Genomic DNA, 26,759 nt, shown 5'->3' on the forward strand with positions numbered 1-26,759 from the left:
CGTGGACACGTCCCCCACCCCACCAGAGTTGCAGGAGGGCCCCGCCCCGAGACACCCGACCTTCAGACCTCTGGCCTCCAGACTGAGAGAGAATAAAGCTCATCTGGGTGAAGCCCCGTGCGTGGGCTTGGCTCCTGCGCCCCAGGGAACCACCAGGCACACGGGTCACACCCACCCTGTCCTCCGCCTCCGTGGGCTCTGCCAGAGGTCCACCAGGCTCTTCCTCGAGACTGTCCGCCTCATGCACGTACCTCCAGGGGGGCCCCAGGAGGCTGGTCACGCAAGCCGAGTGCTACTTGTGCCCCGTCCCTCCCCTGAGGTCCCTGCCGCTCTCCCTGCGGGCTGGGGCCCCCGTCGGTTGGGAAGTGGCTTCTGGCTTATTCCCACGGGGCTCCAGGCTGTGCCCGGCTGGGCTGCAGCCCCCTCAACTTTCCAGGAGCATCTCAGGGCCTGTGTCAGCTCAGAGCATGGTGACCTTGGGGCGGGGGGACCTCTCGCTGCACGTGCCAGCCCACCGGGGGCCAGCGCACGGTGCACCACGAGGAGGAGACTTCAGAAAGCAGACCCAGCGGGATACACAGGGGCAGGGGCGGGGTGGGGCGGGGGCCCTGATGAGCCCTCTCCCGGCTACTGAGCCTGAGGATCCGGGCAGGTAACTCACCACCGAAGGTCATGGAACCCGGGGCATTGGTTACACGGCGGGCTCAGGCCCACACCACCTCCCAAACAAGAAACCCAAGGCTTGCAGCCAGAGGGCTGGCCACCTTGGCCACTGCACGCCAAGGGCCTGGGGGGCTCAGGCAGGACCACCAGGCCCCTCAGCTACAGAGCCCGGGAGCAAGGATCGGAAGCCAGGTCCAGAGAAGGCGAGTGTGTCCCACTCTGGAGCCACCTGCCTACGGGCCCCACAGCCCAGGCCAGGGACCAGGAAGTGGCCGTGAAAGGCAAAGACGGCACGGCCAAGGATGGGAAGCTCCCGGCCGCTGGCACAGAGCGTGGCGCGGAGGCCACACAGGGGGCCGGTGGTGGCCCCAGGTCCTCCTCCCCAGAGGGAACCCCGTCATCACAAGGCCTCATCTGCTGAAGGCCGAAAGCTTAGAGGCCGATGCAGCGGCCTCCGCACACCCGGCTCTTTAGCATCCGGGAGGCCACAAGCCTTGCGCTACTGTGATTTGGACTTCAGGCCTACCTAGCGAGTTCTCTGCGTGCAGCTGCCTGCTGGGTTGACTACAGGGGAGCAGACATCCCCTCCGGAAGCCCCTCTCACTGTGCAGGTAGCCCAGGCCTGTGGGTCAGACCCCCCCTCCCACATACCACCACCCCCTCAGGCCCAGGTGCAGGGCTTCCTCCGGTAAAGCTCAACCCAGGTGTGTGGCCGTGGACCAGACCGGTCCCGGGCACTGGGGCAAGTCCACACTGAGCAGAGAAACTCAGGTTTGCTTCCCTCTAGACTCCGAGGGAAAATGCTTTGAGAAAAGCCACTGCCTTACCACTCTGGCCTCTGCCTGGACGGGTCGGGGGAATCCACACCCGCCCTCGGCCCACAGGCAGGAGGCCCGGCTTCACCAGCCCAGACGCCTGCCTGTCCCTGCGCGACGCACCCCACAGGCACTGGGAACAACGGGTGAGGCCCCCGCGACACCGCTGGGTGCCTCTCCTCGCCCAGGGGACAGCGAGGGACAGCAGGCCCTTCCCGCTCTCCACGTCCTACCTCAGGGGTCCACCTACTTCTGTTTTGCGTCTTGACCGCGAGGGAAGTCACCAGGCACCGTGTCAGGAAGCCATAGTGCACACGCCCGGGCACAAGCAGAGAGGACACACTGCTGTCTCAGGCCAGGGGCCACCAGCTGTCCCCAACTGAACCGCGCCACCACCGGGGGCCGAGGCCAGAACTCCCGGCCGTCCCAGAGGGGTGGCTGCCAACCTCCTCAGCGCTTGCTGGGACTCAGGTGGCCAGGCCCCCCCACCGGGGAGATGGCGACACAGCAAGTCCGGTGGGGCCTGAGAAAGTGCATTCCTAACAAGGTGAGGCCCTGGGGACCAGGCTCAGAGAATCAGCATCGCGAGGACGGTCACAGTCTGCCTGACAGCCAGGACCCCCCGCGTCACAGAGATGGTCTGACGGCCAGAAAAAGAGGGCGGAGGCCGAGCTCATCCCACGCCCCAACCTTGAGCAGGGAGGAAGTCGCCTAGGGAGTTTAAGAAGCATCCTTTACAACAAAAAAAGACTAGGCAATAAAAAGGCACAGGCTTACTCGAAAAGCAAATGTGGCCGAACCTCAAGCCAGTGACAAAGCGTGAAGGGAGCCGACACGGAGCTCGTGCCGCAAGGGTTCCCTCCGCATAAACCCTGGAGACCGAGGTTAACGCTGTGCAACGACTGTCCCCGGAGGCGGACACCGCCCTCCCCGGGGCTCAGAGCGGAGCCCCGGTGGGCACAGAGGACACGCAGCCAGGCCTCGGACAGGGCATGTGCCCTGGGGACTCTGGGACCAGGGAAAGAGGGGCCGCCGCTGGGCGGAGGGGCAGGACCCGCACACCCGGAACAGCTGTGGGGACCAGTCAGGTGGGCACTGCTGGCCCCAGAGTCTCCCGGGGGGCAGAGGGCTGTGGCCGAGCGGGGACGCGGACGACGACGAGGTGCGTGCGTTCCGGAGGTCCTGATACTTACCTTAAACGGCCACGAACGCCACGTCGGGGCTGCACGTGTGCTCCGAGTGGGCGGAGAGAAGGCCCTGAAGGTGAAACGACCGTGACCCCTGCCTTTTGTGTCGCCTCCAAGACGAGATCTGAGAAGGGCCGACAGAGGCGTGATTCACACTCAACAACAGAGACGCGTCCAAAAAGCACAGGCCGCTGTGAGCAGATTCCTAACGAAATCACCTGCCCTCTCCGACAGCACTTCCCTGCCATGCGATTCGGCAAATGACTCGCCTGCCGAACCATCAGCAGCTTCTCCAGAAAACAGTCAGACGGCCTGGACGCCGGAGCTTCTGGGAGCCCCGCCGCGCCTGCGGGGGTCACGAGAGGACCTGGTCTGAACGAAACCGGAGCTGACAGGTGCGCAGAACGTGCCCGGCGAGCGGGTGTGAGGTGCCACCGTCCCACCCACACAGCACCAGCTCCCAGAACCCCGAGCCCCCGAGCCACTTAGGATGAGGACGGGCCACTGCTCACTCGGGTCCCTGGGGCCAGGCAGTTCGCAGTGCCCCCGCCCCGGGCTCGGCGCCAGGAGAACACGTCTCCGCAGAGACGCGGAAAAGAGAGGCTCCACGAGGCACCCCAAACGCACACTTTGGTGAGCGGGGGACAGTCCCTGTCAAACACGCGTTTTCTCAAGTAATAATAAGACCCCTCTTGCTACTGCAAAGCGCAAAAGCCGGGAAAGCGTGCTGGCCCCGCAGGGCGGCAGCGGCAGTCCCGAGCCCGCGTGAGGCCGCCGAGGCTCCGGCAGAAACGGTGGAAGCCTCTCTTAGGAAATCTGCAATTCTTCGCGGGCTTTAAAAGACTGTGTTACCCTCCACTCCTGGGGCAAACAAGCATCTCCAGGTGATGGACACGGATTTGCTCAAGGTGGGGGCGAAAACATTCAAAACTCAACGCTCGGGGGAAGCTTGAAGAAAATCCTATCTGCAAATCAAATGATTTCAACACAAAGCAGATGGAAAACCAAGGTTTCTCAGAAGCTGCCGGGGGGGGGGTCTCGGCTTGCCCCCCCACCCCTTCTCTCATCACCCTCTACCCACTGCTCCTCCCCGGCAGGGGACAGCCTCAGGCATCAAACAAGCAGATGCCCAGTGAGTGGATGGACAAAACCGCAGGAAGCCGGGGTGCCGGGTTGTGGAGGTGACAGGGGCCGGGCCATCTCCCGGCCTCACTACACAGGCCGGTGGCTTCGGACATAGTGCTGCCCATTCTGAGGCCCGACTCGCTCTCCTGGGAGGTGGCCCGAATGGTGTCCATTGCATGGTTGCTTCAAAGAGGGCGAGGGAGGCGTGTGACCCGGCCACAGCCCTGGTGTGATGGCCAGTCCCTCCTGATGCATCGTGGTGGCAGGGGCTGGGGGGCAGTGAGAGTGGTCAGCCAGCAGCCCGACCTCCTCTGCCCGGCACGCCTGCACACACACACACACACACACACACACACACACACACACGGAGTCCTTGATGTTGTTTCCTTTATGCCATTTGGTTTAATGGTCACAGAGACCCAGCAAGCCAAGGCCAGCCCTGCAGGACCCTGCTCCCCCAGGACTGGCCTCTCTCAGCCTCATCTGCTCGGAACACAAGAGGCTCTGCAGCACGTGGAGAGGTGGCTCTGGGAGCAGAAGGGACGGCAGTAGGAAGAGCCGTCAGGGGCATGGACACAAGGGGACAGGTGGCAGGTGCTCAGGGGAGGGGGGATCGGCCGAGAAGACTGGTCCCCAAAGGCCCCCACCCCCGCAAGGCTCCCGCAGCCTGTGCACACGCGTCTCCCCTCTCACGTGGTGATGGCGGTTCGCAGGGTGACCTAAGGGACCCTGCGCCCCAGCCCCTCCCGCACAGGAAGCCGCCCCGGTGGGTGGACGCAACACTGCAGGCAGCACTTGGACACAGTGAAGGTGCCAAAGTCGGAGGACAAGCTACACCCCAAACTTGAGAAATGCAACATAACCACGGAAATAGTCAAGGGATTATCACACGTGCCACCGGCCCCCACCCGCCCACAATGCAGGCAGAGCAGCAGGTGCCTCCACGCACCCCCAGACACCACTCCCGCCAATCCGTCCTAAGGGACCCTTAATACACAAAGAAATTGCACCACAGTCACAACCACACTGCAGACGCCCCACTGCCTTTAAGGAGCTGATAACACAGGGCAGGATGTCGTGCAGCCGTTTAAAGTGATGGTTACAGGACTATGAACTGACGCAGGAGAAACACCTGCCAGGACAGTGCAACAAAGGCAGACAGCACGACCGGATGCAACAGGTGGCTGTTACTTTCAAGTAAAGAACTGCCTAGAAAGGCCGGCAAGGAAACACTAGCACACTTCATGGGGCTGCAAACACCAGGCTGGAGACGTTTGAGGGAGAGGGTTTGCTTTTCTCTAACGTTTCTGCGCCATATGCTCAGGGAGAACTGAAAGCACAGAAAACTTGAGAAAATAAGGCGTGGAGGAGGCCTGCTGAGAATTTAATCCGGGTCCACAGGCTTACGTAAGGCAATGCAGCTGGTGTCAGCTGAGGCTGTCTGGACGGTCAGTGAAGGCGGCTGGGCCTGGGCTTCTCTGGGCAGCTTCCCCGGGTTCTCAGCCCTGGACGGTCAAGTACATAGAAGTCGGCCCGGGAGCTCAGTTACCACTCGGAAAATCCTGATACTCACCCGGACAGAGGAAGCCATCAGCTGGCCCAGGACACTGTCCTCATATCACCGCCTGGTCCCCCGGGGCCAGAAAGGAGCAGCACCCGCCAGGAATGCTGAGTGAGCCCCAGGGCCTCAGGCAGACTGCTGTCCCCCCTCGCAGTCGTTAACGAAAGGTCACAGGAAACTGGACTGGAAACCCCGAGAAGACTCCCCACGCCCGGACACGCCGGCCAAGCTCCTGAAAGCAATGTGCAGACTAATTTTTACTTTCCGATTTTCTTCCAGAGGACATAAAAATCCAAGTAATTACGAGGCAACGCCAGACCCTGAAGGAAGAGTCTAGAAAGCCAGGCTCTGCGGTCATGAGCAGGGCCCTGCGTGCACAACCATGATGTCTCCAGGAGCTCTCTGAACGCGTCCCCTGGCACCCCAGCCAGGCATTCCCACCCCGACACTGCTCCTAAATAAAGACCAGCAGGTGCCGCCAGGCATGGGGTCAGTTAACCAGATGCCCCCACGTCACCCAGGGCACCTACAGAGCGAAGAGACTGAGGGACGCCCAGGCCCACTCAAGGTCCCTGTGCCCGTGTGGGGGCTACAAAGGCCCAGGGTTGGAGGCAAGCAAGGTCCTGCTGTGACGCTGCCTGCCCCCACCCTCAGGCCTGGCAGCCACCATCACAAATGCCTGAGGTGCCACGGGCACCCTGCCCTTTGCCCCTGGCTCTGCCCTCTGCCTGTTAAGGAGGCCTGTGTAAGCGGGATGGGGCAGGCAGAGTGAGCGACCTGCTGGGGACATCAGGCCCCTCCTCCCGGCCCCACACTGGCCACCACCACCATCTGCGCCTGGGAAGCACAGATGGGTGAGCCACATCCAGGCTGTGAACCCGGGCTGGCGAAGGGCAGAACCAGGCAGCCAGGGTGGCCTCGCTGGGCCTCCCCCCTGGTTTCTGCTCTTCCTCCCGCTCTTCGGGCTGCCATCTACCAGTCTTTTCCGTTAAGGGACAGGCAGACGAGTCCTTCCCTCTGCCCTCAACCTGCGTCAGGGGAGTCCAGCCCGCGGGGTTCTGGGGAGAGGCAAACAGGACATGCCAGGGGCCGGGTTGCTGGACACAGGTCATCCCTGGGGCAGGGGCACAAAGGCAGTCGGCGGGCTCTGCAGCAGGAAGAAGACACGACTTCGGCAAGGCCCGGCCGAGGGACCCGGTCCCCACATCTGCCCAGTCCCCAGGCCTTCCAGAGCCGGCAGCCCAGGGCCTGCCCGCAGGGCAACTGTGACCTGCCGCCAGCCCCATGTCCCCCAGCCACAGGCTTGCGGCCTCCTGAGCTGCACCTCAGCCCTGCAAACCCGTGGCCCAGCCTGCCTCACCCTCAGGGTTGCTGGGCCTGATCCCTCTCCCCGCCCAGCCTGGCTCTTCCGCCGCCCAAGGTGCTGCGGGGCTGGGTGGCCACAGGCGCGGGTCCCCGAAGGCAGCTGCACCTGCACACGCCCGGTGGGTGACCAGCTCAAGCCCCTGGGCCGCGACGTACATCACCAACCACGAAGACGCACCCCGGGGACGGTCGCCCTACCCAGCCTCGCCAGGGCACCCCGGCTCTGCGTCCCCGCCGGCTCCCTGCACCCGGGCCACCCCTTCAGAGCACACACCTCACGCCGCTGCCTCCCCTGGGTTTCCGCCAACAGCCCCAGGTTTCAGGAACTTTCTCCAGAGGCCAGAAGACGTTAGACAAGCTGCTTAAGGTCACACTGCAGATAAAACATTCATGAATATGTCACTTTTAAAGCTCAGCCCAAATGTGACAGAGCCACTGTCCTCCCTGTGACCTTGCGTCTGGCCTCCAGCCTTTCTCACCTGAAACTCAGGCAGACGAGACCTGGGACGCCCAGCGGGAGCCCCGGGAGTCCTGCTCCGGGGATGAGGACGAGGCCCAGGGCGGGAGGGGCCCGGGGCTCCCCCGCCGCACCAGGCCCCTCCCACGTGGTCCTCCTCTCGGAAGATCCGGGGGGGGGGGGGGGGCGGTCTCCAGCCAGCCATTACCTGAGTTCTCCCCAGCGCCGGACCTGCACCTGCCAGCAGCCAGGTCCCACCCGCCTGCTGCTGCCCAGGCTCCCGGGGGCCTGGCGCGCCGACCCCACCAGCCCTGCCCAGAACCATGCCCCCCACAGGCAGCCACTCTGCCCGGGCGCTCACGTTAAAGCCAAGTGAACTAAAAAAACAAGTTCAGTTCCTCGGCCACACTGGTCACATTTTTCAAGTGCCCAGAGGCTCCCCTCCCGGGTGTTTCCGTCCTTCTAGAACCTTCGGCGCTCCAGGGCTCTCTCCTGGCTGACACTACAGGCCCTTCTCCACCCGCTGCTCCTCTTCTCCCTGGACCTTCTCTAAGCAGCCCGGCCACACCCTCGGACCTCCTCCTTCTTGAAGGCTGAATCCTGTTCCCCTGTGAGTCCGTGCGCGCGCGCGCGCGCACACACACACAGACGTGTACACACACACTGACACTGTTCTGTATCTCGGCTGCCATGAACACAACCATGTGGATACCTCTCTGAAACAATGATTTCATTTGCTTGGGACAAGTTCAGAAAAGTTACAGGATTAAAATATATATATACACACACAACAATCAGTTGCTTTCTATACACTAACAACGAGCTGCTGGAAAGAGAAATTAGGAAAACAATCCCATTTACAACTGCATTGAAAAGAATAAAATACTTAGGAATGAATTTAACCAAGAAAGTGAAAAATCTATACACTGAAAATGAAAAAACACAGATGAATGAGACTGAAGAAGACACAGCTCAACGGAGAGCCACTCTGTACTTGCAGGGAACGAATGACACCGCGAAAATGCCTGTGTGTCCAGGGAGATCTGCAGACTCAAGAGGTGCCCGTCAAGATTCCAACGGCATTTTTCACAGAAACAGAAAAACAGGCCTAAAATCTGGACAGAGAAGAGGTCAAACAGCTCAGACAAAGAGGCAGCTTTTGCCTCAGGTCGCTCTCGGGGAGGGGCTGGGCCAGGGAGGGGTTTCGGCCCCGCAGACACCTGTGCCCACCAGGCCTCCAGACATGAAATGCTGCCTGGCACAGGGAGGGAGTGCAGCCCCCAGACCCCCACCTCCCAGGACTCTGGCCGTGGCAGGGAGATGCCCCGGGACAGAGGCCCTCAAGCCCCGAGCCACGGCCACCGTGCTGGGCCCACCAGCTTACAGTGAAATAGAGGCCACATTTGTGGCTGGTTTTTCTGTAGATGAGCAATTACAGAGACACGTGGAACCCAAAGGCGACAAGGGAGGATTTTTGAGGCCGGACAGCAGCCCCGGAGCGCAGAGCGGGCTCTGGGTGGGGAGCGCAGCCCATCCAGCAGGCATGCGCAAGAGGGAGACAGCGCTGTAACCCCGTGTGACGAAGGTCAAGCCGGGGTGCTCCAGAAGCCCAGGAGGGCACCTGTGTGAACTGAACTGGGTCCCCCAAATCCAGAGGTTGAAGCCCTAACCCCCGGGATGCTGGAGGAGCCACCAGGAGGCCACACAGGAGGCACAGCACTCAAGAGGCTGAGGCTGCGCTTCACGCTCCAGCCACCGGCAAGCTCCCCAGGGCAAACTGCTCCACCGCAGGCCAAAGGCCCTGCCTTCCTCCGGGGAGGGGGAGGTCGAGGGAGCAGCTCCAACCAGCATCTCTCTCGGCCAGGCCACCCCAGCTCTCCGCGGCCCAGGCCTGGCACCTGCAGCCTCCCAGGAGGGGGACCCAGAGAGCTGAGCTCACGTGCACCGTCCAGACCACAGCAGGGGCAGTGGCTGTAGCCTGGAAACGCGCAGGCAGCTCCCGCTCACTAGGGATGGCGGCCCCTCCACACAGAGCAAGGCATGCGGGGCCCACAGGGAGGAGACAGGAGGGGCAGGGAGTCACAAGAGGCATGGGAGCCTCCGGGCTGACCCGACCGCAAACGGCCCAGAGGCTTCTCCCCCGCTCCCAGGTCATCGAAATCCGCGCGTCGGGTCCAGACGTAGGCAAGACGCTTCCTTTCCACCAGCTCCCTCCCACGGCCCAGGCTCTGCAGGAGTGGCCCCTGCAGCCAGCACCCACCTCCCCAGTCCCACCGCACACGGAGCCCAGGGAGCAGCAGCTGTCTCCTTGCTCTGCAGCCACTTCTGGATGGTCTATGTTGGCTGTTTTTTGGGCTTTGTTTTTCTTTTTTTTAAGGCCACACCTGCGGCATATGCAAGTCCACAGGCTGGAGGTCAAATTGGAGCGGCAGCTGCCGGCCTACACCACAGCCACAGCAACAAGGGATCCGAGCCACATCTGTGACCTACACCACAGCTCACGGCTACACCAGATCCTTAACCCACTGAGCGAAGCCAGGGATTCCTCACGGATACTCGTCGTGTTCGTTCCCCCTGAGCCGCCACGGGAGCTCCAGTCTGTGCTCTGTAATTGCCTTTTCTCAGGCTGGGGACTCACGCCACCCCCACTTCCGTGCCGCGTCTAGTGTGGAAACTGGGCCGAGCGGGTGCTTCTCGGTAACCTTTGGTTGACACATGTCCTGGGAGGATGTGCAGCCGCGCTGCAAGGGATTAAAGAGCTCCAGAAACCTGTAACGGCCCAGCTAATAAGCACCCGTTAAGGCGCGAGCGATCGCCCGTTGGCCGCCCCATGGTTACGATGTATTTTCATCGCCAAAAGATGCAATACAATTTCATGGTTACTTGGGCCTGTAAAATAGAAATACCCCCAATTTTTAAGATATGAAAAGGTTTATGACCAGGGTACTGACGGTTCAACAATGAGTCCGTGGCACAAATGAGTCCGTTCCTGACAAAATTTAATCTCAGGAAAATTAACGCAATAAAGATGCCACAATTGTGCTTAAAGTTTTAATACCTCTTAGGAGTCTGAGCGAAGTGGTGCAGGGCCACGGCCACGCTGAGCCGTTTTCTGCTCCTCAAAGTGCTATTGACTTAACACCTAATTTACTCGTAATGGGGACAGCATTACACGGAACTCCGTGTTTAATGAAGGGGGCCAGGATCTCGGCCTCGCCCACCACAAACAGAGAGCGCTCGAAATTCGCAGGATATTAAGGTCTGTTTTCCGTGACGTTATGAGACTTGATGGATAGGCCAGGCTGTCGGCCACTTCACCCAACAGCGCCCCCCTCCCCAAAAGGCTTTGCGTCCGAGGAAATGTGAGGGCGAGAGATGCTGCGGCTGCCAAGTACCTAGAAAAGCAAAACCAAAGCGGGGATTCGGAGGCCATCTACCCGGTCATTGCACTTTCTGTGGCAAACACCACCGGACACACAAGCTGCAAGGAAGAGAAGCAGGCAAACACAGGCTCTCGGAGCCCCCAAACCCTCACAGGCCCCGCACCGGGCACACGGGCCAGTACTAGGAAACAAAACTCAGGGTCACTGCTCCAGGTGACCAGGGAGAAAGTGGGAGGCCAGCGGGCAGCAACCGGAGGTCCCCCTCCCACAGGAAGGATGCGCCACCCAGACCCAGGGCTCCTTTGATGGGGGGCGGGGTGGGGCCCTCGCCGCCTGCTTGGCCCGCCTCCCGCCTCCACGCACATGCAGGAACCCAACCCTGGACGGCCACAGTCCCGCAAAGAAGCCCTTGGCCTGGGGCTGCCTTGCCCGGCCTCCGAAGGGCTGCCGCCCAGCACCTCCCAGAGTAAAGGACACATCCAGCCTCCTGCTCTCTGCGAGCGATGATGAGAGGCCGGCCTGCAGACCCCCCAGCGCGGCCTCAGCCTCAGCAAACATCTCCAACAAAATGAAAAGGTGCTGCAATGAGCAACTCGACACTCGAGGGAACAGAGGCGGTCTGTTCCAGAAAACCCAATCTCCTGAAGAATGAATTTCATCAAAATCGGTGGAGAGGAGAAAATTTCATATTACTCCGAATCTGTCAGTGGTTTTTTAAAACTCTTTATTAGAAGTAACTCAAGACACAGACGGTGTGAGTCCTGAGCGCAAAGGTTTCTGGCAGAGCCGCAAGCTTCCCCGCCTCCCCTACCCCAGCCTGGCCAAGACGCAAGCCGCCAGCAAACCCAGGCCACAGACGGACCTCGGCCACAAGAGAGACCACAGCGGGCTCGTCTCGCCGAGTGAGAAGAACACCCGAAATGGACTTTGAAGACCCCACGTGCCAACCGAGAGGACGCTCTGAAGGCAAAATCAAGTGCAGGGAGCAGACCCAGAGCAGAACGTGACAGGAGGTGGGGTGCAGAGGACACGGCCAGACCCCCGGTGGGGGAGGCCCATCCGGGTCCCGGCGGCCCCAGGGCAGGCGGGCACTCACCTGGTAGGTGTCCCACAGGCGGATGGTACAGCGCAGAGGCACCTCCCGCATCAGCAGGTTGTTCATCCAGCGGAAGGCAAACTGCAGGTACCGCACCTCGTGCTGGTCCAGGTGCCGATGCACTTGCTCTGCAGGAGACAAACACAGGCCCGGAGGCTGTGAGCAGAGCCCTCCCGGAGCCCCCCGCCCTCCCGGGAGCCCACTCCAACCACCGAGCAACCTCGCAGTAACTCCAGTACAAGACTTCACGGCGCCCCCGTCCTCCGGGAAAACAGGCGGCGGCGGCGACTCCCGCATGTGCAATGTGCGCCCCGTCGGGGAGGCCCCACGCCCACACCCCAAAAGACGGGCAAGCCCGATGCCCACACCGCAAAAGACAGGCAGGCCTGATGCCCACACCCCGAAACACAGGCAGGCCCGGTGCCCGCACCCTGAAAGATGGGCAGGCCTCACAGACAGGACGATGGTCCCAGAGACCAGCGGACACTCGGGCAGATGGCACAGCTCAGACTGACCCAGAGGCGGGTCCAGCAGACGCTGGGCTGGGAGCGGGGCCGTGACTCCCGGTTCCCAAGACGGTTTCAACCTCACGCCAGGCCAACACCCCACAGGCTGCCAGCCCAGCCAGGGAGAGGGCGGGCAGAGCCTGTGACCTGGATCCCAGGTTAGGGACTCCAGTAAAGACAGGTGGGCCCAAGGGGACCCAGGCAGGACACCCAAGCTCTCAGCAGCCACGGAGTCTCTCCTCCCCACGCAAAGCAGGAGCAGCACCACGGCTCGAACCCCGGCTCCCTGCCCAGGCCTCTCTGCGGGGCTCCTGTCTGACGTAGACTGGACCCCCGAGAGGTGCTAGGCAGGCAGCCGGGCCGTCTGCTGGGGACGCGAGGCTCTGGGGACTCGGGGAGGCTCCTAGGACAGCACCTGCGGGCAGCCCCCTCCCCCCCAACAGCCAGGCCACCCAGCTGATTCGGGGCCAACAGGAGCAGCCACCCCAAAACGACCGAGGCCCGCCTTGGTCTGGTGGAGGTGGCTGCTTCTCGCAGATGACGTGGGCCAGCCACGGCTGCCACCACCGCCACCGCACATGCGCAACCAAGGTCTGGCGAGGCCGCCTCCCATTCTGGACGCGGTGAAGATGGTCGACTAAAGTCTAGGGTTCCTTTCCGTCGACATACAGCGAGTGCGAGTGTATACGCTGCAGATTCATTTTTCCTGTTTTGGAGTAACTGGGAGCAGATGCTCTGTCCCTGATAAAGGTGATGTGGTCAGCAGTAATTCTGGATTCGAAATTTCCATTTCATTGCAAGTAAGAGGGTGCATGGAATGAAGCAGGCAGATGTAATTATTGTCACCTCTCGGGCTGAGGAGACGCTTTCCATCGAGCCCGCCGCAGAGGCCAGGGCGGGGCCTGCCGCGAAGCCCCAGGAAGCGGCTGTCACCTGCCACACGCTGGATGCTTCTCCCGACACCTGAAACAGCGGGTCTACAGGCTGGAAAGTCCGCTGAAACATCTCGCTCTTTTCATTAAAAATAAAAACAAATAACACAAACACAATGTGGCCCAAGAGTTGTGCTAAAAAGAAAAAAAAAAAAGGAAAGCCACTGACTTGGCACAGAGACCAGACTGTCCACACGGGGCCAGACATTACCGAGACTTACGGCCCCAAGAGGGAATGTACTTGCTCAAACTCAGACGCCTGAGAAAGGAAAGGCCTCGAACCCCCCCCCCCCACACACACACACACAGAGCAGGGCACAGACTCGACCACGTCACGCTGCTGCCGGGCGAGGCCTCGACAGGCTTTGATTCGGGGGTGAGGGTGGGAGGGTTTCCATTCTCTAATCAGGCAAAAAGACAAAGAAGAACCAAAACGAGGCGTTCCCTTCGTGGCTCAGCAGAAACAAATCTGACTAGGATCCACGAGGACACAGGTTCGATCCCTGGCCTCATTCAGTGGGTCAAGGATCCGGCGTTGCCGTGAGCTGCGGTGTAGTGCACAGACATGGCTCGGATTCCGTGGTGCTGTGGCTGTGGTGTAGGCCAGCAGCTGTAGCTCCAATTAGACCCCTAGCCTGGGAACCTCCAAATGCCTCAGGTGCAGCCCTAAAAAGATTTTTTAAAAAAAGAACAAAAACGAGCCACAGACAGTGGTCACGGGCCTCTCAGCAGGGCTCACACACCCTGCCCATGTGCAGGGCTTGCTCTACGGTCAGGGCCACCAGCTAGAACAAAGCACCAGGCCCCAGAGGCATGGCCAAGCCTCACCCCCAGCTGAGGACCAGGGCACAGGGCTGAGCAGAGGGGGCAGGAGGAGGAGCTGGGATGGAGGGGCCGCGCATCAGGCCCAGCCCAGCAGCTCCAGGGCCCCCAGCCACAGGCAGGCCCGCCCAGAGGACAGAGGGCCTGAGCTGGGAGGGGCCCAGGCTGGCAGAGGGGGGACTGAGGGAAGCAGCACAACCCAGGACCCACGGTTCCAAGCACAGGACGCTTCCAGCAAGTCTCTGCAGACAAGCCGTCTCACCAGCCCCACATCGGAGCAGGGCAGGGCCTGAGCCTGGGCTGCTGGCCTGTCCCTCCTTCAGGCAGAGAAGAGCCTGGGCCAGGCTGGGGAACAGTGGAGAAACCTCAGTCCAGCTCAGGCCAGCATTCTAAGTCAGCTTCTAGAAGTTTCTCTAGGCCCTCGGTGCCTCCTGGTCCCAGCCCCCCTCACAGCACCCTCGGGAAAGTTCCCAGTGTGGGGGTGCCAGGCCATGGGCATATGACAGGCCAACAAGCAGGGGGTAGGCAGTTGAGCCTCCTTTCAGAAATAAACCCGCAATGGCAGCTCTGACAGGGCGATCGAGGCCTCCAGGGAATGGCCAGGGGAGCCTGCTCAGCAAACCAACTCGGGCGTGGACGGCTTCCCAGGCCTCGGGCCCACCGTCCTCTCAGGCCCCATGGACACAGCTCAGGTAACACAGCACAGCGACCCCAGGGACAGAAGACTTGAGACCAGGACAATGGCGGGAAGGAGGCCAGGCTCCGGGCGGGGCCACGTCAGGGCCAGAGGCCGGCAGGTGCAGCCCCGCCACCCACCGGGGACGTGGGTTCTGACAGGACTGCAGGCGGAAGCCCCTGATCCCAGGGTGAGGCTGGCAGCAGCCGGACCTCGGGAGGAGGAGCCACGTTCAGTGGCGGGGACAGGGAGCGGGCCAAGCTCGGACCCCACCCCGGGGTGCGGCGAGACTGAAGACATCCAGCTTTCCCAGAGTCTTCCCTCTTCGGGTGCCTCTTACGACCGAGACTACACCACAGAAATATGCCTGAGCCTGACCCTGACCGGAGCCTCCCCGTGTCCACGGCGCGGCACGAGCATCGCCGCCTCTCGGGGCCTCCTCTGACCACTCCCCACCTAGAGCTGACCCTCTCCCCCGGGCGCCCCGTCGACTTCCAGAGAGCGCCTCTGACACTTTGCTGGCCTTGGCAGCCTGCATGGCTAGCTGTGCCTCTAAACCGGGAGCCTGCAGTGATGGCAAGTCCTGATTCCTTTCCACGCCCAGGACCCAAAGGGCAAGACACACAAGGTTTCCCGCCGAAGTGGGCAGGCTGGCAGGCTGGCGCGATGGGAGAGGGTGGGTGAGTGGATGGATGGGGCGGAGAGGAGGTCGCTCAGTGAGAGCAAGGACGGACGGACGGAGGGGACGGGTGACCAGGCCTAGGGAAAAAGCTCTTTCCAAAGCAAGTTCTATGCCTCTGGCATCTTCCTTATCACAAACCATTGCCAAAGACACAGCCTCGTGGAAGGAACTGATTTGTTTTAAGGGAAAGAGAGCATGTGTCATTGTATGTCTTTGAGTAGAGCCACTAATGCGTAAAAAAGACAATAAAACTGAACTCTGTGTGTGTGTGTGTGTACATATACACAGGCATGGAACTACTTAATCTGACTCACATTCTCATAGAAAAGACCACCAGTGTGGCACAGTACGCTTCCTCAACAACCTTAAACATCAGTAAGACACAATCCAGAGCACACACTTGAGATGCACAGGATGGCATCGAAGGCACGCGTGTAAGAACTACAGCGCCGACTCAGGATAAGGACAGAGAGCCCCACGGTCTTTCCCGCCGGGATCCGGTGAGGAAGTGCTGAGAATGTCCCGGAAACGCTGGCAGCCGTGACTGGGGGCGGAGCCCCGCAGCTCCGGGTCAGAGGCCTCGGGAGCAGGGCTGGAGGAGCCCGTGTGGGGACGAGCCCGGGGCTCAGGGGCTCCCATCACAGATGGAAGAACTGTGCCTGCCTTGTTCCTGGAGATGCCGGGACAGCAGAGTTCCAGAACCTTCCATCGACAGGGTCCCTGCGTGGGCAAACAGACTGGGTGTTCTCTGCACACACGGGCCCCCCACCAGCCCGCGCCTCAGGGTGAGTGAGTGGCAGGGCTCCTCCAAGGGGCACCTGCATAAGTGGGTGCCCGGGAGGCAGCTGCCCTGGGCATCCAGCAGGGGCGCCTCGGGCATGAACCGGCCAGCCAGTGACCATAGCGGGGAGCAGGGCCTGCAGGCAGCTGCCTGCCCAGCCAGTGCTTGGGGGCCCCTTGGGGCTCCAAGTGCCAAGACGGAGGATTCGGGCCACAGCACGCAGCGCCCGCAACGTCAGCGCTCTGGGAAAGCCTGGCGCTGCTGGGAAGGGCGGAACCTGCTCTGGGTGACCTCACAGGGTCAGCCCGTGGCAACAGTGTCTCCTCCTTTGATCTGCGCGGAGCACCGGGGAACAGGAATGCTTTCAGCTCTGCATTAAGGAGTGAACTAGGGGGCTGCGGGCACCACAGCCACCTCATCTATACCCTCGGACTTCTCCTGATTGTGGGGAGCCCCGGGGTGCAGCCTGAATCTGTGCGCTCCATGCAGTGCTCTAACTCTGCCTGGGCTTCGTCCCTGCGCAAGGGCAGAGCTCCGACAGGCGTCGCGTCCTGTCTGGGGCCACACGTGTGCGGGCACCCTGGGTGAGCCAGGTTCCCCGCAGCCCCGCCCGTGCGGGCTGTCCTGCTCTCATCCGCTTACTGACCACAGCATGGAGGGAACCCAGGCAGGCAAGAGCGGCCGACGTGGGAAATGCAGCCACGCTGGGGGGTCTCGGCACACGGGACGGCCGCGTGGTCTTCCTGCTCCCCCTGCCCTGGTGGGGAGCAGCCTCTGCTTTCCTGCCACTCAGGCCCCGCCAAGCCCCCGCCTGGCCTCCTGAGCCTCTGCCGGGGCCGCCACACTCAGGTGCCACCCGCTTGGCCAAGCAGCTGAGGGCTGAAATAGGGCCACTTGGGAGGGTCTCAAACCCCAGCACGCGGCCCCCAGGCTCCCCAGGCGCCTCCCGGGGACCTGCACCCTGGCTCGCACAGCCCTCGGTCCTGCGTCCCACTATAGGGCGTCATTTGCTGGGCTGGCCGCGCTCCGGACCCTCGGCCACTGCGCACTGGGGAGAGGGCAGCTCTTCCCGTCACTGTCGCAGGCGCCAAGGAGCGTCACTGAGAATCCCCTCCGCAGGGCGCCAACCAGGGAGGCAGTCACCCCACTCGTGCACACACACTCGCACATGCACGGGCACCCTCAGGGCCCCCAGCCCCGACCAAGGGGTGGCAGACACAGGCTCCGGAGCCAACAGACGCTTCATCTGAGCTGACGGGGAGACGCTACATCTGTGCAACTGGAGCAAACCTCTGCCGGGGCCCTGGGGCCCACGTGCCGGGTGCAGAGTCCATCAGCTCCGACCTCCCAGCCGCCGGGATGGGTGAGGCAGGCAGAGCACAGGCCCAGGAGGCACGGACAGGCAGTGAGCCCCTGGACCGGGCGCCCCAGGGGCCGTCAGCAGGGCCTCTGAGCCCCTGCGCACGCCGCCCCCCCTTGCTGGCAAAGTGAGAGGAAGGACCAACACTCGGGTGCCGGGGAAGGGCAGAGAGATGCGGGTGAGAAACAGCGATGCACACATGCGGTCTCCCGGGCCGGCTCCAGCCCGAGCCAGCGCTTCGCGGGGCCCAGGAGCAGCCCCGCAGAGAGCCGAGGGGCGCTGCAGCAGAGCGGGGCTTCGAGAAGCCATGGGACAGCCCAGGCCTGCCCCCCATCCTGCCCACCCCTAGAACACAGGGGGACTAGCACCGCAGGCGTGACACCAGGGACCTCTGCGGCGGGGTGGCGGGGGGTGGGGAGACACAGGCCCAGCAGAGGGCAGAGGACGGCACTGTCCCCTGAGCAGTGACAGGGTGTGACTACAGAGTGGAGCTGGGAGGCGGACGCCAGGAGAGGGCACCCTGAGCCTGGGCCACCCAGGACCACAGCCAGAGGTCTGAGGGGCCCAGAGGGGCCACCTGGGGCCACCTTCATGAAAGCAGGACGCACCTCCTCTGCCGTCTCGAGAGCGCGGAAAGGGCTCCAGCCTCCGAGGCACCAACTCCCCTCCTTCTGCCGGACCCGGAAGAGCGCGGAAGAGCAGCTGCCTCCGTCCTGACTTCGAGAGGGACGCTGGTTCCTTAGGGGGCGCTTACGGGATGAACCCCTCCCACTGTCTCCGGGAACTTGTGACCACCAACAGAAACGACTTCGGGGAATCATTTCAAAAGCAGATTTGATGGCCTCCGTTCAAAACCCAGACAACTTTTCCTTCTTAAGGTCAAGGAGAACGGCGGTGTCTGGAAGCCTCGACTTACAATTTAATTGACTCGTCTCGGCTTGGCAATAACCCTGGAGCATCCGTCTTGGGTGGAGGATCGCAGAGAAAACGCCGTTACGGAGAAAAGCAGCCGAATCGCCGCTCGGCCCCCTGGCCCAGCGAGCTTGCGTTTCGTCACTTGCTGGGCGGCCGTCACCGCTGCCGGTGTAAACACGCCCCACCCGAGCCCCGAAAGTCAAGCGCTGCCTCCCCGTGAGGGCCCCCCTGGGTGATTCCAGGAGGAGAGGCCCAGGCAGGGCACAGCAGCTAAGGCACAGCCGTCCGCCTGCCTCCACGGCCCATGGGGGGCAGGGGAAGAGCAGGTGTAGGGAGACCCCAGCCCGGCCCCCCTCGCCTCCTTCCTGGGGCCCCAAGCGGGCGGGGTGGGGGCGGCCGGGTGCTCTCAAGGGCCTCCCTCTGCACGAGGAGCCTTTTACGAGCCGGCGCTAAGAGCAGCCTGGAAGGACGCGCTCCCAGAGCGACGGTTAGCATCCGTCTCCTACCACAGGACGGACCGACCTCCTCCATGCCGGCCCCAGCTGCGCCTCGGCTCCGGGCCTCAAAGCCCCTCTGTCCCACGGGGCTCCAGTGCGGCCTTTCCTGCAGGCCGCCAGGCCCCGGCCGGCCCAAATGCCGGAGGAGAGCTGTCCCTTGAGTTTAGGAAACTAAGTCCGGCCTGACTTCCTCGAGGGGACACCTGCAAACGGGCTTAAACTGGAGGGAACACCAAGGGCCAGGAGGCAGCGAGGCCCACAAAGCACAGAGCAGGGAACCAGGGAGGGTCGCGGAGGCCCCGCTCTGGCCTTGGAGACGGCAGGAAGGGCCTCAGGCCTGACCCCGAGGTCCTAGGATGACAGCAGGGAGGCCTCTGGGACCGGGCCTGGGGGGCAGGGGGAGAGCGTCCAGCCCAATGCCCTGAGCCAGGGAACCTTCCCGTCAGGCCCCAGCAGCCCCCTCGCAGCGGAGCCGCGTCCTTAAGCACCCGGCAGGCACCCCCTCCCCACCCTGATCACACCCTGGGAGTGGTGGGCACGTGACTGCCACTCTGGCTCAGAGCTCTGGCACAGAGGAAGTGCTTCTCCACCAGCAGTGGGCAGGGCAACCAAGGGGATGGGCAGCCAAGCCAAGAGGCGCTGGGTCCGGCTCGGGCGGGGTGGGGGCACGTTCACTTTGAGGCCGACAGTTCTCAGACAGTCGAGGGCGAGAGACCCGCTGAATAGGCAGCATTGCTCTGTCTCTTTTGCAAACGACAGAGCAGCAGCGCAGGCTGGCCTGGCACAAGTCAGGGCGCTTTACCGCACACCTGCCCCCCACTGCACAGACGGAGGGAAGAGGGTAGGGCACCATGAGTCTCAGGCCAAACAAGAGCCTGCAAGGGACCCCACATGGTGCCAGGAACCCCTAAAGGCCAGGAGAGCCAACGTGGAAGCTGCGTCAAGCCGGGCCCCAGCACGCACTGTGCAAAGAGGGAGATTCGACCCCTCGCTTTCCGCTGCTGGAAGCCAGGGACTGAGGGAGCCCTCGGGGCAGGAAGCAGAGCAAATACTTTACTGGGTTTTGTTTGTTTTGGGGGCCACACCTACAGTATAGGGAGGTTCCCAAGCTAGAGGTTGCATCGGAGCTACAGCGGCTGGCCGGCACCACAGCTCAAGGCAACGATGGATCCTTAACCTACTGAGCGAGGCCAGGGATCCAATCCCCATCCTCATGGACACTAGCCGGGTTCTTAACCTCGTGAGCCACAGTGGGAACTCCTAAACGCTTTACTTTTCATCCACCAACCAGCGCCGCGTGGTCAGCAGGCTGGGGGCCGGGACACGCTGCGACACAGACACCTGCTCAAAGCCGAGGACCAGAGCCCACCGCTCTCTACTCAAGGGAGGCAAGGTCAATGTTCTGCCCCCCCCCCCAGAGGGTGGCATAGCAGGCGGACACCAGATGCTGCCAGGAGTCCCCAGAGGAACCATGCAGCGGGGACGGGGGCAAAGCTGACCTGAGAAAGGAGACGGGCTGGGGAGGGACAGGCATGGAGGCGAGTCCACAGACTCCTGTACCCGACGCCACGGCCGTCTCGCATGGGCTCTGCCACCACCAGGTCCAGAGTCTCGGATGAAACGCGGGGCCTGGTGAGGATGGGGGCGGGGCTCGTTATTTCTCACTCACAGTCACGCGCTGAGCACCCCGGGCCGGCCTGCACCACTGACTCGCCCTCCGCCCTCCGACTGCTTACCTTGTCAGGATCATAAGAACATTTTCACTCGGGTGGTAAGAGAGCCGAATTTAGTTTCCCAGCTGTAACTGAATTCTGTCTTGAAAGAAAAAGTCAATTTGAACCTTACATTGTAGTCAAGACAGACTTCAGAGAAATTTCATTAAAATCATATTTAACCTAAATTTAAAAACACAGGAAAGGGAAACAGATCATGACGATAAAGCCACTTACCACGACCTGGAGGTAGAACTATTCTCCCGGAACGCATTCGGGCACCCCTCCCTGAGGGCGGAAGCGTGACTGCAGTAGTGACAGCCAGTGGCTCTCGGTACCCCTGGGTTGGGCCAGTATCAGCCAAGCTAACAGGATCCCAGGACAAAGGCACCTGGCCAGGGAGCCACTGCCACACGGACCCTTGAGCCTCAAGGTCCAACACCTGGGACTGAGCAGAGCCCCCAGACCAACCCCTGTCCCCAAGAGGAGTGAACCCACCCCCACTCCCACCTGCAAACGATAAAAATGATGGAAATGATGGTGAGATAATAACAGGTGCAAAGTTGGCTGGGCTCAGGGTATGCCAGGCGCTGCTGGAGCATTTTACTGACCCCCAGCTCCGGGGGGGGACTTGGCCACTGCAGGGGGTCACTGGTTACCTGCACTGACTCCCAGCCCCGGGGGGGACTTGGCCACTGTGGGGCATCACACGCTGGTCACATGTCCGGGGCGACAGAGCCAGAATCAGAACCCACGCCCGCCTCCGAAGCCCCTGACCGGCCTGTGCCAAGCAGCAGTTAAGGAGAAGCCAGTGGGTGGTGATTTCTCAGGAGCCCCAAGCAGCCGCCCCACCCCCACCTCCTTCCCCCTCCAATCTGCAAACTCAGCTTCTTAACCAGCCGCCACCAGCGTTCCTCGGGGACAAGCAGCCCTGTCACCGTCACCAGGGATCAAACCTTCCGCAGCTAATTTCCTTCTAAGCGCCCCCCCCGGGGGGAGGGTCAACCTGCCCCTCAGGTTCCCACCAGTTTACATGCCACCAGGTTGTCGCCGCTCTGGGGCATCCAGGACGTCACCCCCCGGGGAAGAGTCTGCATGGCCCCTCAGGAAGGACAGGCCTTGCCTCTGCTTGGGCTCAGCCCAGGAGGAGCCGGGAGGGCAGGGGGCTCCCTTCTCCACACAGGTCTGCACCGCAGACCGCCCCCCCCCACCTTCACCCTCTCCTTCCCGCAGCATCTGAAGACACGAGGTGCCTGAGACCGGCTGCACAGCAGGCGGCCAGGAGCTCTGCTTTACAGACGGGCCCTGTGCGCAGATGGCCACAGGATGCAGATCCAAGGGGGTGAGAGGGACCCCAAGCAGCTTTATGAGGGGTCCGCTTCCACACAGCTGGAGCCATCGGCAGCTGGTCCCACGGGTTTTGGATCTGAGCACACCCCAGCCCTCCCTCCCAGCACCCTCGGCAGCAAGCCGAGGCCCCAATTCCAGACTCACACAGCACTTCTCTGTCTTTTTTTCTTTTTAGGGCCGCACCTGCTACATATGGAGGTTCCCAGGCCAGGGGCTGAATCAGAGTTGCAGCTGCCGGCCTCCACCACAGCCACAGCAACACAGGATCCAAGCCTCATCTGCGATCTACACCACAGCTCACGGCAACGGCGGGTCCCGAGCCCACGGAGCGAGGCCAGGGATGGAAGGCACATCCTCACGGACACTAGCCGGACTCGTGACCTGCTGAGCCACAACCGCAACTCCCAACACTCCTCTGGAACACAAGACCTCGAAGGCCAGCGCAACAGACAAAATCCACATGTGCACATTTGCCAGGGTTTTGGGTGCCTTCTGGAAGACTTTCAAAAATTCCATTTCAATAGGAAAAAAATGAAGAGCGCTCTTTCCCTTCCAACACGTTATTTTTATTTGCAAAATGTGAAAAAAATTTTACACTTGGTTCTTTTACCTGCTCAAGACCTGAGTCATGCTTCCTGCAAAGGGAGGGTGACAGTTTCGTCTGCGAACTGTTTCTTAGTTTAAAACACAAAAGCCACACTTCCGAGCTGCCGTGGACTCATTACTTGTGCTCCCCGCTCCCCTCAAAACAAATCCCCCTGTTGAAGGCAGCCCTGGGCCCCAGTGCAGCTGCATCTGGAGACGGGCCTCGAAGGAGTAATTCGCGTGAGGCGAGGTCGCCGGGAGAGCCGAGCTGACGGCATCCGCGTCCGCATAAGCAGAGGCCCCAGGGGGCTCCCCCCGCCGCCGCCGGCCCCCAACACCCGGCACAGGCACAGGACGGCCCTGGAGGACTCCGAGAGAAGGTGCCATCTGCAAGCCAGGAACACAGCCCTGTCCAGGCCCCAGACGGCTGGAACCCAGATCTTGGACTTCCGGCCTCCAGAACAGTGAGAAGCCAGTCTGTTGCTTCAGTCCTCAGGTGGCGGCGGCCCGTGCCGACCAGAACACAGCTATGTGAGTGCCGGGCAGGGGAGCCGGGAGCCTGGGCCTCTGTGTGCTCACGGAGCACGCCTGTCCTGCTGCGACATGTAGCCACCCCGTCTGTACACGGTCCCCCTGCCACCGCACCGCCAAGGCCCTGTAACAACAGACACACGCTCTGTGCCCCCCGCAGGGCCCTGTCTCTGCAGCCTGGCCATGGCACGTGGCCCCACACAGCAGACTTACTCCGTGGTGGCCCCAGACCATCAGGGCATCACAGAGGAGGCGTCCCCGCTACGGCACAGTGGGTTGAGCATCTGACTGCAGCGCTGGGGCCGCTGCAGAGGCACAGGTTCAATCCCTGGCCTGGTGCAGTGGGTTAAAGATCTGGCGTTGCCGGTATAGGTTGCATTTGTGGCTTGGATTTAATCCCTGACCCGGAAACCCTGACCTCAGGCGCAGCCATGATATGAAAAAGGAACAAAAGAAAAGAGGTCATCGCAGAGGAAACTGCAGGGGCCCAGGGCGTCCGGGTGACAGCGACATCCTCCTGGGACCGTCCACAGCACCTCCTTGGCTCTGGGCTAAGAAGGCCCTCCTGGGGACGCCCCGTGGCAGGCCCACTGAGTCACGACTGCGGGACCCACGGAGCTCCCTGGGTTGTGTCAGGGTCCCCTGCTCCTGGCGCCCATGTCCCCCTTGGCTGGGGACTCCCTGAAGGCCAAGGTCCCGCTGGACCCTTGCCCCACCTGCCCGCCTTCCCTCAGCCCTGCACAGACCGCGCTGGCCCTTGAGGGCCGCCCTCATCCCGCTGGAAAGGCAAATGCAAGAGGCCCCAGCTGCCGGGGGAGGCAGCAGCACAGAAAGCGAGCTTGAGGCAAAGGACACAACAGGACCCGGGCCTCGGGCAGAGCTGAGATCACGGCTCTGCTTCAAAAAAGTAAACAGCCCCGGAGTTCAGCACGGAGCCCGCAAGCTGGGGGAGGACGGGGGCGGATCCACCTGGGAGGCTGGGCCCACCGGCTGGCCCACGGGCTGCAGCGTGGAGGACGGACGGAGAGGAGGAGGCGCAGGGGGCATTAAGGACACAAGGACAGAAAGCAGGGACGTCCTACACGCCCGCCTGCGTTCATCAGACGGATCAACCAGTAAGGGCCCCGGCAGCCGTGGGCAGTGCCCAGGGACCTGAGCCACACACGACGGAGCGCCAAAGGTCATCAGCCACGGTCACGGCAAAAAAAACCAAAAACAACAAACCCAGCCACCCGGGGCCGTCAGGGTCTGTGACTGTGAATACCTCACCATCAGTCAAGGGTCCCACGCAGCCTTGCAGAACATTCATTAGTAAGACGGCAATTAGCTAGAGATGAATCCAACCCAAGGAACAGGAGTGACGCCTCTAAAAAAAATCACTTGGGGAGCTCCTGCTGTGGCGCAGGGGGTTAAGGAGCCGGGGTGGCCACAGCTGTGGCCTAGGCTGCAGCTGCAGCTCGGATTCAACCCCTGGCCCAGGAACTCCCACAGGCCACGTATGCAACCGAAAAACCAAACCGAAACAATCACGTGGCGACCTGCCTCATCGCGACACCCGCACTACGGCAAGTCAAACGAGCCCACCTGGGGCCGGGTCACCACAGCCACTGGACGGGAACAGGAGGCCCCCCCAGATCAGGCTTCCTCTCCTCGGACGCGTGGTGCCGCAGGAGGGAGGTCAGTCTGCTCGGCGGGAGGGGGGCAAGGAGCTGACCTCAATGCAGTGGCCGTGCCCGGAAAACGAGCCACTTCTAAAGCGTGCGTGTGCATGACGAGGGGGGCATGCGTGCCGGTTTTGAATGTGCCCGTGGGGGGGGGCACCCTGCTGTGGCGAGTACGTGTGAACTCGGGTGTGTGTGCTGGCGTGCATGTGCCTGCGTGTGTCTACACACATCTACTTTAATTTCAAGTGACCCATCACGTGTAAGCCGTATTTTCACTGCCACCTATAATCTCCAGCAAAGAGGGCGGCCTCAGGCTTAGACCAAGTCTGAATTCCGACGGACGCCCCTCTCAGCTCGCTCTCCGTGGAGCTGCTGGCCAGATAAAACACAGGGGCCCCGAGCAAGCTGGGTTTCAGTATGTGCTCAAAAATGCCTGGGGCACACTTCTACCAAAAAATGGTTTGCTATTTATCTGAAATTCAAATTTAACTGAGCGTTCCATATTTTTATTGGCTAAACCTGACCCTGCTGAGATGAGGCAGGAAGGATTCGTCCCCATTTTTTCCTACAGGGAAGAGGAAGCAGAGTTTTGAGAAGATGGAGCGGGCACAGTTCTGCGGGTGCCGCCGCCCTCCCTCAGCAGCCCCGGGGCAGTTCCGATGGTTCAGACGCTGCGCTGCGGGTGGAGATCCCTCTGGGCCAACGCCACCGGGCAATTTGGTCCAGACCTGCGGATTAATGATGAGGCTTCTCGGCCTCCTCCAGGCTCACCAGGGCCCCCGCCACGTGGCCCCTCAACAACTCGGGGGCAGACCTTGGCTGGCAAGGGAGTTCTGTGCCTTCCGGGACGAATATGCCCCCTCCCTGAGCTGTCGCCGTGCCCAGCGGCTCAGCCCCACCAGGAACCACCCCCCGGCTTCCCTTCTTGTGCCGGTTTCAGACCCCACGGGACGGTGGCTAGTCTGTGAAGCTATTTCTCAGGGTCTGATCTAAGTCTTCTCAAAAATCCAAGCACAGACCTAACCGGCCTGACGCATCTGCCGAGGTCATCTTCAAATATCCCTTTTCATACTGAAATAGGTTCTCCGCGCTTTTGTCCGTCAGAAGACACGCAGCTATTCCACTTACATCATCTTCTGTCACAAGAGATGCAGGAGCACAGGCTGCAGGGTGGGGCCGTCCCGCCGGGCGGGGGCGGGGGGCGCAGGGTTCCCTCAAAGGGCTCTGACTGCAGCCTCTGCGGGAGCCCAAGGACTGAACTCAGAGGTGGCAGCGGGACCTCAAAGGTCCACATCAGACGTAGCCGACTTGACGATAAATGACAGGAACGCCGCTTGGGTGCACGGCAGAAGCGTGCAATTTCCCTTCCAAATACAAGGAAACGTTAGGGACTTAACACGGACGAAAACCTCCAGTGCCCTGCGTGTGGAAGTTCGACCAGCCGGTTGGCGTGTTAACGTGTATTTATGGTGGGAGCATAAATGACTAAATGACCGGTACCGACTGTTCACCTGATACACACCAGTCACTTACACCTCGCAGGGAACAGGCTGGCGGTGAGCAGCCGTGCTCAGAGCACTCGCCCCGATCTCTGCACTGCTTTCGGCGCCCTGCCCACCACTCTGTGCCCAGAAGCGGGGGGGGGCTCGCAGCCCAGGGCGGGGGCGGGGGGAGGCACTCGCCCTCCTCCTGCCTTCGCTGCAGCACGTGACTTGGTTCAGCCAATGAAATGCAGTCTGAAGCCTCAAGCGCCCGGGAACAAGCCCCAAAGGCTTCCCTCCATCCCTGGGGCTGGGCCAGCACGAAGGCCGCTGCTCCATCGGCCTGAGCCCCAACACGGACCCAGCGCCGGCCGGCCGAGCCACGAGGGCCGAGCTGTGCGAGGCGGGACGAGCATGGCGTGAGCTGCTGCCATTTACAGGCTGTCCGCCAAGCAGGGCCAGGCCTTCGGAGCAACAGCCATGTGCCCGGCTCCTGCTCACTTCGGACCTGGCTGCTCAGCCCTCGGAGGCCGGCCCACGCGGACCGTCAGCGCCCCCCTGCTGCCAGCCGAGCACACATATGCCCTGCGGGGGCTCAGCTCCAGCCCGCCCT

The 26,759-nt window shown here is 62.0% G+C and overlaps 1 protein-coding gene and 1 long non-coding RNA gene across 8 annotated transcripts in view; both read right to left on the reverse strand.

The window, feature by feature from the left end:
• TBC1D22A (TBC1 domain family member 22A) overlaps positions 1–26,759 on the reverse strand; it is a 319,360-nt gene that overhangs the window by 121,219 nt on the left and 171,382 nt on the right. For 3 of the 7 annotated variants that reach the window (XR_014845565.1, XM_085025349.1, XM_021091361.2), the window contains exon 11: positions 11,653–11,780. The exons of 2 other annotated variants lie outside the window; for them this stretch is intronic. Coding sequence is in view for 4 of the 5 variants with exons in the window: in XM_085025349.1 (XP_084881475.1) it covers positions 11,653–11,780 (128 nt within the window). In the remaining variant the exon portion in view is untranslated. Of the gene's footprint in view, positions 1–11,257; positions 11,781–26,759 lie in introns of those variants that run through there. 2 more of the 7 variants (XM_085025347.1, XM_085025353.1) reach the window with 1 other exon arrangement.
• Positions 20,323–25,976, reverse strand: LOC146403073 (uncharacterized). Its single transcript, XR_014845571.1, has 3 exons — positions 24,498–25,976; positions 20,560–22,099; positions 20,323–20,452 (listed from the first exon to the last, which is right to left on the reverse strand). It is a non-coding gene; the product is annotated as an uncharacterized LOC146403073 (long non-coding RNA).

The sequence above is a fragment of the Sus scrofa genome, chromosome 5 (genome assembly GCF_054392235.1).
Source record: "Sus scrofa isolate SSC_HxYL_T2T_F1_AM1 chromosome 5, Sscrofa_HxYL_maternal_Yorkshire_Landrace_v2.0, whole genome shotgun sequence".
Classification (NCBI taxonomy): Eukaryota; Metazoa; Chordata; class Mammalia; order Artiodactyla; family Suidae; genus Sus; species Sus scrofa.